The sequence below is a fragment of the Theropithecus gelada genome, chromosome 10 (genome assembly GCF_003255815.1).
Source record: "Theropithecus gelada isolate Dixy chromosome 10, Tgel_1.0, whole genome shotgun sequence".
Taxonomy (NCBI): domain Eukaryota; kingdom Metazoa; phylum Chordata; class Mammalia; order Primates; family Cercopithecidae; genus Theropithecus; species Theropithecus gelada.
Window position 1 is genome coordinate 66,595,931 of NC_037678.1, and position 20,766 is coordinate 66,616,696.

The 20,766-nt window shown below is 45.1% G+C and overlaps 1 protein-coding gene across 1 annotated transcript; it reads left to right on the top strand.

Moving 5' to 3' along the window:
* The first annotated feature begins 8,193 nt into the window (after positions 1 to 8,193).
* LOC112633708 lies at positions 8,194 to 9,436 on the top strand. The gene has a single exon (XM_025400570.1). It carries the CDS (start codon positions 8,443 to 8,445, stop codon positions 8,776 to 8,778), a length of 336 nt encoding a protein of 111 aa, XP_025256355.1. The 5' UTR covers positions 8,194 to 8,442; the 3' UTR covers positions 8,779 to 9,436.
* The last annotated feature ends 11,330 nt before the right edge of the window (positions 9,437 to 20,766 follow it).

The window sequence follows — 20,766 nt, forward strand, 5'->3', positions numbered from 1 at the left end:
CAAAAAAAAAAAAAAAAAAAAAAAAAAAAAAAAACTGGGCCTTCACCAGACACAGAATCTGCCATTTCCTTGATCTTAGACTTCCCAGCCTCCAGAACTGTAAGGAATAAATTTCTGTTGTTTATAAGCCACTCAATTGATGATATTTTGTTCTAACAGCCTGAATGGACTGAGACATTGTGCTACATAGATATGAAGGAAGTTGTTAAGCTGATTTAGAAATGATTCAAGTTTGAGAAACTCTGTAGTAGGGCAAAACCAGTCCTAAATTCAAGTAATGATAATAATGATGATCCTGGCTGGGCACGGTGGCTCACACCTGTAATCCCAGCACTTTGGGAAGCTGAGGCGGGTGGATCACAAGGTCAGGAGATCGAGACCATCCTGGCTAACACAGTGAAACCCTGTCTCTACTAAAAATACAAAAAATTAGCCGGGCGAGGTGGCGGGTGCCTGTAGTACCAGCTACTCGGGAGGCTGAGGCAGGAGAATGGTGTGAACCCAGGAGGAGGAGCTTGCAGTGAGCCGAGATCGCACCACTGAACTCCAGCCTGGGTGACAGAGCAAGACTCCTTCTCAAAATAAAAAAAAATAAAAGTAAAAATTTAAAAAAAAATGATGATCCTAAGTGGACTCTATGGAACATCCCCCCACACCACCTGTTTTCCAGAGCCCTGATGACAATTAGATCTGCCTCAGTGCAGACAAGTGCTAATAGCAATAATGGTGGGACTATATGCCCAGGCCTGGGAGGGTACACATGTTGCACTGCCTTTGCTTCCCAAACAAGCTGTGCTGTGGCTTGCAGCTTAGCACCCTTCCTGCTAACGAGCCTGGAGCCTTTGGCCTAATAAACACCATTCTGTCATAGACCTGACATGTGATATTTCCCAAGGAGTGCTAGGGAGGCTCATTTTTTTTTTTTTTTTTTTTTTTTTTTGTCTGTGTGTGTTTTTTTTTTACTGTTCTTTTTTTTTTTTTTTTGGAGACGGAGTCTCGCTGTCTCCCAGGCTGGAGTGCAGTGGCGCGATTTCGGCTCACTGCAAGCTCTGCCTCCCAGATTCACACCATTCTCCTGCCTCGGTCTCCCAGGTAGCTGGGACTACAGGCACCCACCACCACGCTCGGCTAATTTTTTGTATTTTTAGTAGAGACGGCGTTTCACCATGTTAGCCAGGATGGTCTCGATCTCCTGACCTCACGATCCACCCACCTCGGCCTCCCAAAGTGCTGGGATTACAGGCATGAGCCACCGCGCCCAGCGTTTTTTTTTACTTTTGTATCCCTGTTTCATCCTTAATCTGAGACAAACAGAATACATGGTGGATTCAGCAATCAGACTAGGTGCACCCCCGGTTCCAGGTCTTGTCTGGGGTCTCTGGGTTCACACCCCCATCCTTGCTGAGGATGCTTAGAATTGAACTGGAGCATTTAGCTTTTTTTAAAAAACATTATTTTATTTTATTTATTTATTATTATTATTTAGTTAGTTTTTGAGACGGATCTCACTCTGTCGCCCAGGCTGGAGTGCAGTGGCACGATATCGGCTCACTGCGACCTCCGCCTCCCAGGTTCAAGAGGTTCTCCTGCTGTAGCCTCCCGAGTTGCTGGGATTACAGGCACACACTACCACGTCCCGCTAATTTTTGTATTTTTAGTAGAGATGGGGTTTCACCATGTTGGCCAGGCTGGTCTCAAACTCTTGACCTCAGGTGATCCGCCTGCCTCGGCCTCCCAAAATGCTGGGATTACGGGCATGAGCCACCATGCCCAGCCATTATTATTACTATTTTGAGACAGAATCTCCCTCTGTTGACCACGCTGGAGTGCAGTGATGCGATCTCAGCTCACTGCAGCCTCCGCCTCCCTGCCTCAGACTCCCAAGTAGCTGGGATTACAGGTGTACGCCATCACACTGGCTCATTTTTGTTTTTGTTTTTGTTTTTTTTTTAAACAGAGTCTTGCTCAGTGCCCAGGCTGGAATGCAGTGGCATGATCTTGGCTCACTGCAACCTCCGCTTCCCAGGCTCAAGCGATTCTCCTGCCTCAGCCTTCCTGAGTAGCTAGGATTACAGGCGCCAGCCACCACTCCAGGCTAATTTTTGTATTTTTAGTAGAGACGAGGTTTCACTATGTTGACCAGGCTGGTCTCAAACTGTTGACCTTAAGTGATCCGCCTGCGTTGGCCTCCCAAAGTGCTGGGATTACAGGCGTGAGCCACTGCGCCCAGCTTCATTTTTGTATTTTTAGTAGAGATGAGGTTTTGCCATGTTGGCCTGGCTGGTCTCAGACTCCTGGCCTCAAGCAATCTGCCCTCCTCGGCCTCCCAAAGTGCTGGGATTACAGGCTTGAGCCATGGCACCCAGCCATTTAGCTTTCTTGACTCTGTCCAAGCCTGAGCCCTGATCCAGGCCCTGAATCTGCCTCCTCACTGAGCAGTGACACACCAGAATCTGTGGCCTGATCTGAAATAGAAAGCCCTTCAAGAAAGGAATCCTTTAGTTTCCCCAATTCTAGTCTGAGCTGTGGGTGGTTTCAGGCTGTGTGTGCTCAGACTTCTAAATCCCCTATCATGCCTTCCCAGGGAGCTTGGGAGTCAGATGAGTTGGATTAAAATCCTAGTTTTTTCTGAGAACTAGATAAGTTACATAGCTTCTGCTCTGTAAAAGGAGGAGAGTAGTAGTACTTACTTCACAGATTGCTGTGCTGGTTAAATGAGACAATATATGTACAGTGCTTAGCACAGTGACTGGCCCACAGTACGTGCTCAATTCATTAATTTCTTTACAATTATTGATGCCTACTGCATACCAGGCACTGTGCTGAGTGCCAGGGACATAGGGGAAAACCAGAACAGAAAATAAACTAGTAAATTAATAGACAGGCAGGGCATGGTGGCTCATGCTTGTAATCCCAGCACTTTGGGGGGCTGAGGTGGGAGGATTGCTTAGAGCCAGGTGTTTGAGACCAGCCTGGGCAACAAAGTGAAACTCTGTCTCAACAACGACAAAAAAAAAAAACAAGTTTTTTTTGATGATGCACTCCTGTAGTCCCCAAGCTCGGGAATTTGAGGCTATAGAGAGTTACGATCGTTATCACTGCACTCCAGCCTGGGCTAAAGGGTGAAACCCTGTCTCAAAATTAAATTAATTAAATTAAAAATAGATAAAGCAGGTCATCCATGGTGGCTCACACCTGTAATCCCAGCACTTTGGGGGGCCAAGGCAAGAGGATCACTTGAGGCCAGGAGTTCAAGACCAGCCTGGCCAACATGGCAAAACCTCATCTCTACTAAAAATACAAAAATTAGCCAGGCGTGGTGGTGCACGCCTGTAATCCCAGATACTAGGGAGGCTGAGGCAGGAGAATCGCTTGAACCCAGGAGGCAGAGCTTGCAGTGAGCTGAGATTATGCGACTGCACTCCAGCCTAGGTGACACAGTGGGACTCCATCTCAAAATAAATAAATAGAGTGAAGCATATAAAGCCAAGTCCTCAGTACAGTGCCTCACATATAAGAAATGAGCAGAAATGTTCATTACTATTAATAAAATAATGAGATTTTTGATAAATGAAGGAAGGAAATAAGCAGGGCAATGTGATGATAACTGGAAGAGACCTTCTGGAGAAAGGGAGGTCAGGAAAGGCTGTCCAGAGAAATAACATTGGAGCTGAGACCTATAGGATGAGAAGAAACTTAGCCTTGCCAAGAGCCAGTGAAGAGCCTTCCAGGTAGACAGCATGTGGAAAGGTCCTGAGGCAGAGAAGAGCTCAGAGAGTGGAAGGAATAGCAAGGAGACTAGTGTGGCTGGGATGTAATGAGACAGGGAGAAAGTGGCTCAAGATGGGGCATGAAGCTGGGGACAGTGGCTCATGCCTAAAGTCCCAGCACTTTGGGAGGCCGGGGCGGGCTGGGGAGGGAAGCCCAGTTCAAGACCAGCCTGGGCAAAATGGCAAAACCCTGTCTCTATAAGAAATACAAAAATTAGCTGGGCATGGTGGTGTGTGTCTGTAGTCCTAGCTACTTGGGAGGCTGAGGCAGGAGGATCACCTGAGCCCAGGAAGGTCGAGGCTATAGTGAGCCATAATCACACCACTGCACTGCAGCCTGGGTGACAGAGTGAGATTCTTCTCAAACAAAAACAAAAACAAAAAAACAAAGATGAGGCACGAGGGACACAAAGGGCAGGTCAAAGGGCAGGTCATGGAGGGCAGTGGTTCTAAGTGTGATGAAAAGCCACTGAAGGCTTAAACAGGAGAGTTATAAGATCTGATTTTTGATTAAAAGTTCATTCTGGCTTCTGTAGGGAGAACAGATTAGAAAGGGGGAGCAGTAGAAACCAGAACAACAATTAAGGGACTATTAGAGTCATCCAAATGAAAGACGTTGCTAGTTTGGACTTGGATACAGACTTCCTGGGATAGTGGGAACATTCTCCACCTGTGCTCATATGGCAGCCACTGGCTCCTAGTTCCCTGTGACTCTTGAGCATTTGGAATGAGGGTAGTGTGACTGAAGAATTGAATTTTTAATTTCATGTCAGTCTAATGAATTACACTTTAAATAGCCACATGTAGCTAGTGGCTACTGTAATGGACAGCACTGGGAATTGGCTGTATTTGAAATGTATTCAGGAGGCAGATAGGACTAGGGATGGTTGGGGTGTGGGAAATGAGAGAATGCAGAATCAAGGAAGATCGAGAATTACTTGGTGTATTACTCCATTTTCACACTGCTGATAAAGACATACCCGAGACTGGGAAGAAAAAGAGGTTTAACTGGACTTACAGTTCCATATGGCTGGGGAGGTCTCAGAATCATGGCAGGAGACAAAAGGCACTACTTACATGGCAGCAGCAAGAGAAAATGAGGAAGATGCAAAAGCAGAAACCCCTGATAAAATCATCAGATCTCGTGAGACTTATTCACTACCATGAGAACAGTATGGGGGAAATTGCCCCCATTATTCAAATTATCTCCCACTGGGTCCCTCCCATAACACGTGGGAATTATGAGAGTACGATTCAAGATGAGATTTGGGTGGAGACACAGCCAAACCATGTCACTTGGGAAACAGGTGGATTATACTGCCATTTACTGATAAGGAAGAGCAGGCTTTGGGGAGATACCAAGAGCTCTGTTTTGCACAAGGGGAGTTTCAGACACTGTTGGAACATTCAAGTAGAGTAGTGGTAGCTCATGTTTGTAATCCCAGCACTTTGGGAGGCGGAGGCAAGTGGAACACCTGAGGTCAGGAGTTCGAGACCATCTATACTAAAAATACAAAAATTAGCTGGGCATGGTGGCACATGCCTGTAGTCCCAGCTACTTGAAAGGTTGGAGCAGGAGAATTCACTTGAATTTGGGAATTGGAGGTTGCAGTGAGCCAAGATGGATCCATTGCACTCCAGTCTGGATGACAGAGTGAAACTCTGTCTCAAAAATAATAATAATAATAATAAAAATACAGGCCAGGCACGGTGGCTCACACCTGTAATCCCAGCACTTTGGGAGGCCGAGGTGGGTGGATCACCTGAGGTCATGAGTTTGAGACCAGCCTGACAAACATGGTAAAACTCTGTCTTCACTAAAAATACAAAAAATTAGCCCAGCCTGGTGGCAGGTGCCTGTAATCCCAGCAACTTGGGAGGCTGAGGCAGGAGAATCACTTGAACCCAGGAGGCAGAGGTTGCAGTGAGCCAAGATGGCGCCATTTCACTCCAGCCTGAGCAACAGAGCGAGACTTGGCCTAAAAAAAAAAATAAATACAAATACAAATACAAACAAAGGAACTCAGAGGCCGGGGGTGGTGGCTCACGCCTGTAATCCCAGCGCTTTGGGAGGCCAAGGCAGGTGGATCATGAGGTCAGGAGTTCAAGACTAGCCTGGCCAATGTGGTGAAACCCCTATCTCTACTAAAAATTACAAAAATTCGCTGGGCGTGGTGGCGGGCGCCTGTAATCCCAGCTACTTGAGAGGCTGAGGCAGGAGAATCACTTGAACCTGGGAGGTGGAGGCTGTAGCGAGCGGAGATCACACCACTGTACTCTAGACTAGGTGACAGAGCAAGACTTCGTCTCAAAAAAACAAAAAAAACCAAAAAAACCCAAAGGAACTCAGAAGTCTACACAAAACTTGAAAATTCACAAGAAAGTTCATCATAGCATTAATTCTAAAAGCTGCAAGTGGCCGGGCGCGGTGGCTCATGCCTGTAATCCCAGCACTTTGGGAGGCCAAGTCAGGCGGATCACAGGGTCAGGAGATAGAGACCATCCTGGCTAACACGGTGAAAACCCGTCTCTACTAAAAAAATACAAAAAATCAGGCAGGTGTGGTGGCAGGAACCTGTAGTCCCAGCTACTCAGGAGGCTGAGGCAGGAGAGTGGCATGAATCCGGGAGGCGGAGCTTGCAGTGAGCCTAGATTGCGCCACTGCACTCCAGCCTGGGCGACAGAGCAAGACTCCCTCTCAAAAAAAAAAAAAAAAAGCTGAAGTGTAATTTCCAACCTTATCTTAATTGACATAGCAGCAGCGTTGGATACCGTTGATAAATTCCCCTTGAAACACTTTCCTCATTTACTTATTTACTTCCAGGACACCACACTCCCTGGTTGTTCTCCTACCTGGTCACTTCTCAGTCTCCTTCGCTAGTTCCTTCTCATCCCCTGACCTGTAAACATTACCCAGGGATCAGACCTCAAACCTTGTCCCTCTCTTGGTTCCCTCATGCAGCCTCAAAGTTTTAAAGACATCTATATGCTGACGACTCCCAAAGGTTCATCTCCAGTTCAGACCTTCCCCTGAACGCCAGACTCATAAATCCAACTGTCTGCTTGACATTCCCACTTGAATGTCAAACAGACATCTCAAACTTAACACGCCTAAAACTCAGCTCCTGGTGTTCTCCCCAAAGCTTGCTCCTCCCATGGTTTCTTCCATCTCAGTTAAGGCAGCTGCCTTTTCATTTGCTCAGGCCAAAAAGTGTGGAGTCATCTTTCAGTTCTCGCTTTCACACTTCACATCTGGTCCATCAGCAAATCTTGTAGACTTGACCTTATGTCAACCCCTGAATTCAACCACTTTTTGCCCCCTTTGCTGTCATCACCCTGGCATAAGCCCCTATCATATCTCACCTGCTTGACTTCAACAGTCAATTATCGGGTCTCCCTGCTTCTGCCCCTGCCCCCCACTTCCGCTCTCTTCCGCACTGCAGTTCAACGCCCTCCCATGGTCCCATTTCTCTCTCCTCTCTTCCCTAGCCTCTTTGCTGTTCCTGGAACAAGCCTGGCCCACATGCTTCGGCCTTGTGGCCTGTGCATAAGCTGTCCCGCTACAGGTATCTCCAAGCATGGCTCATCCCTTCGCCTCCTTCGGGTCTCTGCTCCAGAGTCACCTGGCCGTGCTATAAAACATTCCACACCCGCACTTCATATTCCTCTTTCCTTTTCATTTTTCCAAAGCACTTTCGCTATCTGCCCTTTTATGCATTTTAAGGATCTTGTTTATTGTTGTTTCCCTTACTAGAATGTAAATTTTAGGAGAGCAGAAATTTTCCTGTTTTTTTTTTTTCTTTACTGCTGCACTCCCCTGTGCTTAGGGGCACATAGGTGCTCAGTAAACAGGTGGTAAATGAGTGAATAAATGAAAGATTGGAGCCTGGCCGGGCGCGGTGGCTCACACTTGTAATCCCAGGGAGGACTGGGAGGCCGAGGCGGGCGAATCATGAGGTCAGGAGATCCAGACCATCCTGGCTAACACGGTGAAACCTCGTCTCTACTAAAATACAAAAAATTAGCCGGGCGAGGTGGCGGGCGCCTGTAGTCCCAGCTAGTCGGGAGGCTGACGCAGGAGAATGGTGTGAACCCGGGAGACGGAGTTTGCAGTGAGCCGAGATCGCGCCACTGCACTCCAGCCTGGGCGAGAGCGAGACTCCGTCTCAAAAAAAAAAAAAAGAAAAGAAAAATTGGAGTCTTCTTAACCAGCAGTGGAGGAGTAAGGAAATCGAGAAGTAACGTTTGCTGAGGGAATTCTGAGGCCAGCAGCAATTACCGTTGAGAAGAGCAAGCCAGGAGGGCGTCCTAACCCCACGTTACCACACCCTTATCCCCACTCCCACGCCGGAACATTGCAGACCCGGAACCATGGCTCGCGGGCTCCCAGCGCAAGGGCACTTCCGGTACTCCTCCTCTCTCTCGCCAGCTCAGAGAACTGCCAAGTCAGTTCCGGTCGGCAGAGAACGCGGAGAGACGCAGGACGCGGCCAGCTCCTTCAGGGCCCTCCAGGCCCTCCGGCCCTGGGCCGGCGGGTGAACTGGGGGGCCCCGGGACAGGCCGAGCCCTGTGCCATGCAGATACCGGAGGCCTCTGCTGCGGCTGCCCACTGGCTGTGCCCAGGCCTTGAAGCCGCAGCGAACCTCTCTTCCCCACCCCACCTCGGTGACTGATGGCGGCGGCGGCCTCTCCCAGCCCGGACCCGGCCGGCCACCGGGTCTCCCGGCCCAAGCCTGCCGGGCCTCAACGAAACCCCCGCAGAGCCGCCGGGACGCAGCGCTTTTGGGCTGCGGCGGGCGTGGCGGGCCGGGAAGCATGGCGGCCGCTCGAACGCCGCGCGGCGGAGGCCATTAGGGCGTGTAGGGCCCAGGAAGGCGGCCTAGGGACGCAGGCAGGCTCGGCTGCCTCTTTAGGCCACGGAGCCGCGCAGATCCGGTTCCCAGGTGACCACTCTGTCGCCATTGGGCGAAACCTACCTAGTCCTGACGACAACGGACAAAGGCCTTAACGGGCCTGGGAGGTGAGCGAAGCCCCGAACGACGACGGGTGGAACGATTAGCGGCCATCGGGCAGTTGGTCATCGTTCTACCAGACTTTGCTGTCGGAAGAGAGAAATGGTAGAATGACAGGCCACGTTTGGCCCGTTGGAAATGCCCGCCACCCTCTGGGAAGATTTACTGGCCAATTTTGGAAGGCCTGTGTATATAATATGAAAAAGCTGCTCTCAACTCCACCCCAACCTTTTAATAGAAAACATTTGTCACATCTAGCCCTTTTAGATGGAAAGAGGTTGCCGACGTATGATAAAGTAGAGTTAGAAAGTCACACATCTTGTAAATTCTCATTTGTTTAAAAGAAAGCATAGAAAATACGTGTCTTCTGGAGATGACTTTTGGAAATGAAGTTGTTAGACGGCCTCTGGAAGCGATACGTCCACGTTAAGTGGGTTAGATGACATGGAGCTGGAAGACGTGAGAAGGAAGAGAAGGTTCTATGCTAGACTGGTCATATTTAGAAGACATTTTCATATTCTATCCATTGTTTTGTGTGCATTTTATTCCTCACTACTGTGTATATAATTGACAATGCTAAGCTTTTTTGAGATGTCTGTTCTTTTTAGATGTTCTGAAGTGCCTGATATATGTTAAAATTAGAGGTAGCAAAATAACATTTTGTAAATATCTTTTTGTTACAATTCATAGGAAATGTTTTTTGGGGGGAATGGCCAAATCACCTGTTGAGTAATACTCATTGTGTTTGTGCAGTGGTTCGGGGAGGAGAGAGGAGGGGGAGGTGCAGAGAGCTATATGCCATCCTGCATGCAGCGAGGCAAGATGAATCATTATCTCTGTGCATTTTGTTTTACTTATCTGTGTATATAGTGTACATAAAGGACAGACGAGTCCTAATTGACAACATCTAGTCTTTCTGGATGTTAAAAAGGTTGCCAGTGTATGACAAAAGTAGAGTTTAAACTAATATATTTTGTACATTTTGTTTTACAAGTCCTAGGAAAGACTGTCTTCTGAAAATTTGATGTCTTCTGGGTTGATGGAGATGGGAAGGGTTCTAGGCCAGAATGTTCACATTTGGAAGACTTAAATTATAAGTATTGTTACATGTTTGCAGTTTATTCAAGACTGCTATGTATATAGTGGACAAATTAACTCCTTGAAACATCTAGTCTATCTAGATGTTTAGAAGTGCCCAATGTATGTTAAATGTAGAGGTAGTAAAATACCACTTTGTAAATATCTTTTTGCTAAAATTCATAGGAAATACTTTTGGAAATTGAATTGTGAAGCCACCTTTGAGCAGTATAGTAATGTCTATACTTGTTCAATGGTTTAGAGGAGGTGGGAGGGAAGAAATTGCAAAAGGTAATATACTAGTGTGTTCATACTTGGACATTTTCAGACATTTTTCTGTATGTTTTGTGCATTTTGTTTTGCTCTGTATATAGTGTATATAATGGACAAATAGTCCTAATTTTTCAACATCTAGTCTCTAGATGTTAAAGAGGTTGCCAGTGTATGACAAAGTAGTAAAATTAGCATATTTTGTACGCTTTGTGTTGAAATTCATAGGAAAACTTGTCTTCTGTAAATGACTTTTGCATAGGAATTTGTTCAACCATCTCTGAGCATTATACTTTCCTGTACTTGTCCACTGGATTGAAGACAAAGAAGGAAGGAAGAGAGGAGGGAATGATTCAAGGCCAAAATGGCCACATTTAGAAGATACCTCAGATGATAACCATTGTTATATGTGTGCAATTTTATTTAACAGTGCTCTGTACGTGGTGAACAAGTTATATGAAATATCTAGTCTTTCTAGATATTTGGAAGGAAGTGCTTGATGTATTTAAAAGTGGTAGTAGAATAACACTTTTTGTAAATAGCTTTTAAAAACTGATGGGAAATGCTGTTTGGAAGTGGAATTGTTGAACCATCTGGGAGGTGGGAGGGAAAAAACTGCAAAAGGTGTTTTGCCATTGTTTATTAGAAAATTTCAGCTTAATCCATTGCCTATATGTTACATGCATTTCATTTAACTTTGCTATACTGTATATATTGTGTATATACTGGACGAATGAGTCCTGATTTTGTAATATCTAGTCTCTAGATATTAAAGAGGTTGCCAATGTATGACAGAAGTAGAGTTAGTAAACTAACACATTTTGTACACTTTGTTAAAATTTGTAGAAAGGCTGTCTTCTGAAAAGGACTTTTGGAAGTGAAATGATAACATCAGCTCTAAGTGACACGTGCCTATATTCACCAGGTTGGTGGTGGAGAGGAGTTGGAAGGAATGAAGGGTTCTAGACCAGAATGTTCCTATTTAGAAGACACTTTGAGATATAACCATTGTTACCTGTGTGTAGTTTATTCAACACTACTGTGTATATAGCGGACAAACTTAAGTCCTTATTTGAAACATCTAGTCTTTCTAGATGTTTAGAAGTGCACAAAGTATGTTAAAAGTAGAGGTAGTAAATAACACATTTTGTAGCTATCCTTTTGATATGAAATATTGTCTTGGAAACTGATCAATTCTCTGAGCAGTACCCATTTTGAGATTATTTGTGCTGGTTCAGGGGGAAGGAGGAGCACAAAGTGCAAAGGGCTTTCTACCAGTGTCCAGTGTGTTTAAGAGGAGGCACATTGACCATTGTCCCTTGTGTCTGCATTTTTATTTACTGTGCTGTGTATATAGTGTATATAAGTGGACACAGGAGTCCTAATTTACATCTAGTCGATGTTAAAGAGGTTGCCAGTGTATGACAAAAGTAGAATTAGTAAACTGATACATCGAGTACTTTGTGTTAAAATTCACAGGGAAGACTTCTTAAAAACAGAAGGGAAATTGTTAAAATCCCCCCCCCCAAGCATTACAGATGGCTTATAGCTGTCCACCAGGTTGGTAGAGGTGGGAAAGGGAAGGGTTCTAGGCCAGAATGTTCCTATTTAGAAGACACTCAAATTATAGTCTGTGTTATGTATGTATACCATTTATTCAATGCTACTGTGTATATAATGGAAAACTTCAGTCCAGTTTGAAACATCTAGTCTTTCTAGGTGTTTAAAAGTGCACAACGGCCGGGCACAGTGGTTTAATGCCTGTAATCCCAGCACTTTGGGAGGCCGAGGCAGGCAGATCACGAGGTCGAGAGATCGAGACCATCTTGGCCAGCATGGTGAAACCACGTCTCTACTGAAAATACAAAAATTAGCTGGTCGTTGGTGGTGTGCACCTGTAGTCCCAGCTACTCGGGAAGCTGAGGCAGGAGAATCGCTTGAGCTTGGGAGGCGGAGCCGAGATCACACCACTGCACTCCAACCTGGCGACAGAGCAAGACTCCCTTTCAAAAAAAGGTGCACAATATAGGTTAAGAGTAGAGGGCTTAAGTAACACCCCTCTAAGCATTTGTTTTCAATACTTACTAGGAGTGGTTGCATTTGGGAATGGAATTGTTAAAACTTGATGTTTAGGAGTGAATGCAGACTTCATTGGATGGTTGGGGTGGGGGAGGGGGGAGGAGGTATGCAGGGTGCTGTGCTCCTGAGATTAGTTCAGATGGTCTAACCATTGTTCTATATGTGCATTTTAGTTAATATTGTGGATTAAAGGATAAGTCTTAATGCTCAAAGTATGTTAAAAATAGATGTAGTAAACCAGTCCCTTTGTGAATGTCCTTTTGTTATATTTTAGGAAGGCCTGTGTTCTGGGAGTGACCTTCATGAGTTCACCTCTTGGAGCTAGACATCCTATACTTAGTCACTGGGATGGTGGAAGAGGGAGACGAGGAAGGGTGAAGGGAAGGGCTCTTTGCTAGTATCTTCATATCTAGACAATGGTTTTAGATGATAACCACAGGTCTATAAGCATTTTTAGTAAAGTGCCTGTGTTCATTGTGGACAAAGTTCATTATTTTGTAACATCTAAGCTTTATGAATGGGGTGACAACTTATGATAAAAACTAGAGCTAGTGAATTAGCCAATTTGTAAATACCTTTGTTATAATTGATAGAAAAGATGCATCTTGGACATGGAATTGTTAAGCCACCTCTGAGCAGTGTATGTCAGGACTTACTTGTTCATTAGGTTGGCAGCAGAGAGGCAGAAGGAAGTATACAGGAAGAGGTGTATGCAGATGTGTCAATGTATGTCCATATTTACATTTTGATAGCCATTGATGTATGCATCTCTTTTAGCTGTACTATAGAAATACATTAAGTAATTCAATGGAAATATACTTTGCTAATATTTTAATGGTATAGATCTGCTAATGAATTCTCTTAAAAACGTTATACTTAGTATATTCTGTTGCTGTGTGTTTCATTTTAAATTGAGCATTAAGGGAATGCAGCATTTAAATCGGAACTCTGCCAATGCTTTTATCTAGAGGCGTGTTGCCATTTTTGTCTTCTATGAAATTTTTGTCCCGAGAAAGGCAGGATTACATTTTTTTTTTTTTTTTTTTTTTTAGCAGTTTGAGTTGGTGTAGTGTATTCTTGGTTATCAAAATACTCATATAGCTTTGGGATTTTGAATTGGTAAATATTCATGATGTGTGAAAAATCATGATATATACTGTACAATCTCAGTCCCATAAAATTGGATGTTTTGCCCACACACACACACGCTCTAGAAGAACATGTCAAACTATAAACTGCTTGTGATTTTTAATGACTTTGTTCTTTGCTTCTTGTGTTTTTCAGTTTCCTGTAATGCACATATTAACTTTTAAAAAATAAAGGTTATTTTAAAAGCCTGTATTAAGCCCTCGTTGCTTGTAGAATAGAGTCACTACACTCTACAGAAGCACAGGTTCATGCCCCTTCATGCTTGGACCCTGAGGTATCTGGAATTTCTCATTTTTGACTCCTCCCTCCATTGCCTGGGTGTTAGCTGCTGCCACCCAGGTGCTCTGCTGTTCAGGATAACCTTGCACTTTAAAGGTTCTGTAGTTTGCTGAAGCCATTCCTTCTGCCTATAATGCCCTTTCCACAATTTTCACTTGGCAAAATCATTCTTCAGAGACCAGCTTAAATTTCAGTTATCTCCACAAAGTCTTGCCTATAGGAATCTGACACTCCAGAGTGCCAGAAGCGAACGTCAGAAGATAGGGCCTTGTTTTTTTTTGAGACGGAGTCACACTATGTCACAGGCTGGAGTGCAGTGGTGCCACCTTGGCTCACTGCAACCTCTGCCTCTCAAGTAGCTGGGATTACAAGCATGCACCACCACGCCCAGCTAATTTTTTGTATTTTTTAGTAGAGACGGGGTTTCACCATGTTGGCCAGGCTAGTCTCAAACTCCTGACCTCAAGTGATCCGCCCATCTCAGCCTCCCAAAGTGCTGGGATTACTGGCGTGAGCCACCACGCCCGGCCTGACCACCACAACCTTTCTTTTGCTGCCCCTCCTTGTTCCTCTTGTATTTGGATGGATCCCACTTGCATCCTAATTGTTACCTGAAAGCCTACTTGGATTGAGCTAAGGTTTAAATAGTTTCTGCAACGTCAGGGTGCAACATAACACCTGACACACAGCACGTGCTTAGGAAATGTCTTTTGAATACAACAGACGAAAGCCTTTCAGACTGCTGCTTGGTGTGACATCGCTAGTAAGGGCACTGATTGAATAATCAAGGATTTCCAGGCTGGAAGTTTCTATCGTGGCTGACCAAACCAGAGGGTATCGGTCAGATGCAGCATAACCTATCCCCAAATCAGGCACAGCAAACATTCTCTAATGGCATATAGAGAACATGACTATAGAGGGGTTCTTATTCTCAACTTCGAGGTGAGACTAATGAGACACTGGCCTCCAGATGTGGGAAGGTAGTATCTCTGTTTCCCTAGATGCGGATGGTGTAACCTGGGTGGGTTGGGAGCCTTAGCGCAGGCAGATGAGGCCTTTCCAATTGCCTTCCCAACCCATTATCAGGCCTGGACCCAATCTTTCCTGTTGATGCTCCTCTATGAGACAGGTCTTAGCTGACCAAGATGGGCTTCAGGGAGGCACATATTCCTTGAATCCCTGGCCTGGAGGGAACAAACCACGTGTCCCCCCAGGTCCATGCACTTCCACAAGTCATTTCAGGCTGGGATTGGTTTGTAAGCTCCAAATCCACGAGAGCTGGAGACAAAGGCTGAAGCAGGACCTCTTCTGTAATTTAAGGTGGATTCAACCATAAAAGTCTCCAGGCAGGTAAGGCACATAAAGAGCCAGGAGCTAAGGTCAGCTCTCAGGCAGTCTTGGACCCCCAGGGCAAAGATAACCCTCAGTGGCCACAAGAGGAAAGTGAGGTCCAGAGAGGGCTAGGCCCTGCTGGGAGCAGACCTCTTGGCTAGCAATATGTATTGCCAGGCAGAGAGCACTGGACAGGAGGTCAGGGGCCTCAGCTCATGTCTAAGCTCTGTCACTGGCTGGGGACTTTGGCCAATTGACCACATCTAGGCCTCAGGCTCCTCAGTAAAATGAATGGTTTGTTCTGCCTCTTCAGATCAGATGCTGGGCCTTTCAAAGCCATGAGTTTCATCAGGGGTAAAGCCAGGGCCAGAAGCTATGGTTCTTTACTAAAAGGACCCATGGGCCTTGGAGAAATGGCTAATTCCGGGGCTGCAGCAAAGAAAGTACAAGATCTTCTTGAAATATCCTCTTACAGCAGGAATCAAGAAAGTGCTCCAAGAATGATAGGGACACATCAAAAGGACACAGAAGCCAGCTTGAAGTGGCTTCCATTGGCCAAATCTGTCACAATTTGAGCATCAAAATGTAGAATGACTTGTATAATCCAGATGATAGCACACTGAATAAAACAGGAAGCCATGAGTCCAATTCTGATAGAAATAAAGAAATGGCCTGTATTCCCAGCTATTCTGGAGGCTTTGGTGGGAGGATCACTTGAACCCAGGAGGTCAAAACTGTACTTCAACCTGGGCAATAGAGTGAGACTCTAGAAAACAAAAACCAGGTCAGGCACAGTGGCTCAGACCTGTAATCCCAACACTTGGGGAGGCTGAAGTGGGTGAATCACTTGAGGTCAGGAGTCCAAGACCAGCCTGCCCAACATGGTGAAACCCCATCTCTACTAAAAATACAAAAATGAGCTGGGTCTGGTGGTGGGCGCCTGTAATCTCAGCTACTAGGGAGGGCTGAGGCACAAGAATTGTTTGAACCCAGGAGGCGGAGGTTGCAGTGAGCTGAGATCGCGCCACTGCACTCCAGCCTGGGCGACAGAGCAAGACCCTGTCTCAATAAAAAGAAAAAAGAAAGAAAGAAAGAAAGAAAAAAGGAAAACAAAAATAAAAACAAGTGCTGGCAAGGATGTGAATAAACTGGGACCATTATGCACTGTTAGTGGGATTGTAAAATGGTGCAACTGCAGTGGAAAACAGTGTGACAGTTCCTCAAAACACTAAAAATAGAACTACTGTATGATCCAGCAATGCCACTTTCGAGTTATACCTTGATATACATGGGGGACTGGCTCCAGAACCCCTGGGTATACCCAAATCCATACATGCTCAAGTCCCGCTGCAGAACCTGTATATATGAAAAGTTGGCTCTCCCTGTCCGCAGTTTGGCATCCCACCACTGCATTTGATTGAAAAAAAGCCACGAATAAGTGGGGTCCACCCAGTTCAAACTCATGTTGTTCAAGGGTCAACTGCATATCCAAAAGGATTGAAAGCGGGGTCTCAAAGAGATACAGTACACAAGTTGCTTATCCCTTCAGACTTCAATCTTATTTTTAAAATGGAGATAAATGTCAACGTTACATGCATGTGTGTTATGAAGTACCAAATACTGTCCTAAGTTTTTTTCTTTTTGTTTTGTTTTGTTTTGTTTTAGACAGAGTTTCACTCTGTTCTCTGTTGTCCAAGCTGGAGTGCAGTGGCGTGATCTCAGCTCACTGCAACCTCCACCTCCTGGGTTCAAGTGACTCTCCTGCCTCAGCCTCCTGAATAACTGGATTAAAGGTGCCCGCCACCAAGCCCAGCTAATTTTTGTATTTGTAGTAGAAACAGGGTTTTGCCATGTTGGCCAGGCCGGTCTCAAACTCCTGACCCCAAGTGATCCTCCTGCCTCAGCCTCCCAAAGTGCTGGGATTACAGGTGTGAGCCACTGTGCCTGTCCTGTCCTATGTTTTCTTTTTCTTTTTCTTTTTTTTTTTTTTGAGACAGAGTCCTAAAGTTTTTTTTGGTTTGTTTTGTTTTTGTTTTTTTTGAGACGGAGTCTCACCCTGTTGCCCAGGCTGGAGTGCAATGGTGCGATCTTGGCTCACTGCAACCTCTGCCTCCTGAGTTCAAAGGATTCTCCTGCTTCAACCTCCTGAGTAGTTGGATTACAGGCACCTGCCACCACGCTCAGCTAATTTTTGTATCTTTAGTACAGACAGGGTTTCACTATCTTGGCCAGGCTGGTCTTGAACTCCTGACCTCATGATCCGCCCACTTCGGCCTCCCAAAGTGCTGGGATTACAGGCGTGAGCCACTGTGCCTGTCCTGTCCTAAGTTTTTAATGTATATTAAGTCACTTCATCTTTAAATCCTTTTGCTGTAAACTGTTTAAAACCACACTCCTGAAATCCACCCCCAACTGTGCTTCCCTCACAGCCTTCCTTACCTCAGGAAGCAGCTAGTCCTTCCACTTGCTCAAAAAACATTTCTGGAGTCATTCTTGATTCTCTGCCATTCCTCACATTGAGTCCAACAGCAAACCCTCTCAGTTCTGCTGTCAAGATATGGCCAGGATTGGTCCCATCTCAACATCTCCACCACAACCACTTGGATCCAAGTAGGAGATGATGGAGGCTCAAAGCCAGTTGTTTTGTTTTGTTTTTTAACAGGCTCTATTTTCTTTTTTCTTTTCTTTTTTTTTTTTGAGATGGAGTCTTGCTGTGTCGCCCAGGTTGGAGTGCAGTGTGATCTTGGCTCACTGCAAGCTTCGCCCCCTGGGTTCACACCATTCTCCCACCTCAGCCTCCCAAGTAGGTGGGACTACAGGTGCCTGCCACCACGCCTGGCTAATTTTTTGTATTTTTAGTAGAGATGGGGTTTCACCGTGTTAGCCAGGATGGTCTCGATCTCCTGACCTCATGATTCGCCCGCCTTGGCCTCCCAAAGTGCTGGGATTACAGGCATGAGCCACCGCACCCGGCCAACAGGCTCTATTTTCTATTGCAGTTTTGGGTTCACAGCAAAACTGAGTGGAAAATACAAGGATTTCTCATATACTCCCTGTTCCCGACACATGCACAGCTCCCTGATTATCAATGTCCCCGACCAGAGTGGTACATTTGTTACAATTGAGGAACCAATACTGACACACCGTTGTCACCCAGGGTCAGAGTTTACAACAGAGTTCACTCCGGGCAGTTTACATTCTATGGGTTTGGACCAATGTATGATGACATGACTTTACCATTAGTAGTAGTATTACTGAGTGTGGTTTCACTGCTGTAAGAATCATTGGTGCTATATCCATTCATCCTTCCCTCTCCTCAACCCTTGGCAATGACTAATTTTGAAGTAAACTCCATAGTTTTTGCCTTTCCATAGTGTCATATAACTGGACATACATACAGTTTGTAGCCTTTTCAGACTGGCTCCTTTCACTTAGTAATATGCATTCAAGGTTGCTCCATGTCTTTTCATGGGTTGATAGCCCATTTCTTTTTAGTGCTGAATAATATCCCATTGTCTCGACATACCACAGTTTGTTTATTCATTCACCTACTGAAAGACATGTTGGTTGCTTCCAAGTCTTAGCAACAAATAAAGTTGCCATAAACATTTATGTATGGGTTTTCATATGGATATGTTTTCAACTCCTTGTGTGGTAGGAGAATGTTTAATTTTATAAGAAACCATTGAACTGTCTTCCAAAGCAACTGTACCATTTGGTACTCCCACCAGCAATGAATGATGGTTCTTGGTCCACATCCTTGCCAGCATTTGGTGGTGTCAGTGTTCTGGATTTTGGCTATTCTGATAGGCGTGTGAAAGCCAGGTTTTGTAATTATCACGGCTAATGCTTATACAAATCCAGAGTGACTTCCTCTTTTGGTCTTGGTCTTAATTGTCTTATTTCTTAATTTTCTTCTTGGTCTTAATTGTCTAATTTCTAATGAATAATATGTTCCTTTTTTTATCCTGAATATCACGGAGCTTATCAATGATTTTTGTTTTTCTTTGAGACGGTCTGGCTCTGTCACCCAGGCTCACTGCACTCTCAGTTCACTGCAACTTCCACCTCCCAGGCTCAAGCGATCCTCCCTCCTCAGCCTCTTGAGTAGCTGGGACTACAGGTACACACCACCACATCTGGCTAATTTTTGAATTTCTTTGTAGAGACAGGGTTTCACCATGTTGCCCAGGTTGGTCTTGAACTTCTGAGCTCAAGCAGTCTGCTCGCCTCAGCCTCCGAAAGTGCTGGGATTACAGGTGTGAGCCACCACGCCCTGCCTCAACAAATTTAAAAATCAATTTTTATCTAATTATTAAGTCAACTAAAGCCAATATTTATGCATCTCCATATTAGCTTCCTTTACTTTCTTTTTTCAGTTGTCATTTTTATTTTAAAATCATTTCATACTTAAAATTGCAAAAATGATAATGCCACTATGAAAAATATGGCAGTTCCTCAAAAAATTAAAAATGTAATTACCATAGGATCTAGCAATCCCACTTTTGGATGTATAACCAAAAGAATTGAAAGCAGTGGTCTTGAAGATGTATTTGCACCGATGTTCATAACAACATTATTCACAATAGCCAAAGAGCAGAAGCAACCCAGGTGCTCATCGGTGGATGAATGGGTAAACAAAATATGGTATATACACATAAAATGGAATACTGTTTAGCCTTAGAAAGGAATGAAATTCTGACACATGCTACAATATAGATGAACATTGAGGACAACATGCTAAGTAAATGAACCAGCCCCAGAAAGACAAATATTGTATGATTCCACTTATATAGGTACCTAGAGTAGTCAAATTCATAGAGACAGAAAGGAGAGGGGTAGTTGCCAGGGACTGGGGGGAAGGGGTAATGGGGAGTCATTGTTTAACGGGTACAGAGTTTCATTTTTCCAAGATGAGAAGAGTTCTGGAGATGGATGGTGGTGATGGTTACATAACAATGAGAATACTTAATGCCACTCAACCGTACACTTAAAAAGGATTAAGTTGATACATTTTTATGCAATATTTTACCACATTTAAAAATATGTTTTTAATTACAAGGATGGTTCAAAGAACTCCTAAGGCCAGGCAATGGCTTACAGCACTTTAAGAGGCTGAGACAGTGGCTGGGCACGGTGGCTCACACCTGTAATCCCAGCACTTTGGGAGGCCAAAGTGGTTGGATCACCTGAGGTCAGGAGTTTGAGACCAGCCTGACCAACATGGTGAAACCCCATCTCTACTAAAAATATAAAATTAGCCCAGCGTAGTGGTTCACGCCTGTAATCCCAGCTACTCGGGAGGCTAAGGCAGGAGAAGCTCTTGAACCCAGGAGGGAGAGGTTGCAGTGAGCCAAGATCCACCGCTGCACTCTAGTCTGGGCAACAAGAGTGAAACTCTGCCTCAGAAAAAAAAAAAGAAAGAAAGAAAAAAAAAGAGGCTGAGGTGGAAGGATCACTTGAGCCCGGGAGTTTAAGACAGGACTGGGCAATACAGTGAGACCCCACCTCTGTTAATTTTTTTTTTTTTTTTTTTTAGACGGAGTCTCGCTCTGTTGCCCAGGCTGGAGTGCAGTGGCCGGATCTCAGCTCACTGCAAGCTCCGCCTTCTGGGTTTACGCCATTCTCCTGCCTCAGCCTCCCGAGTAGCTGGGACTACAGGCGCCCGCCACCTCACCTGGCTAGATTTTTGTATTTTTTAGTAGAGACAGGGTTTCACCGTGTTAGCCAGGATGGTCTCGATCTCCTGAACTCGTGATCCGCCCGTCTCGGCCTCCCAAAGTGCTGGGATTACAGGC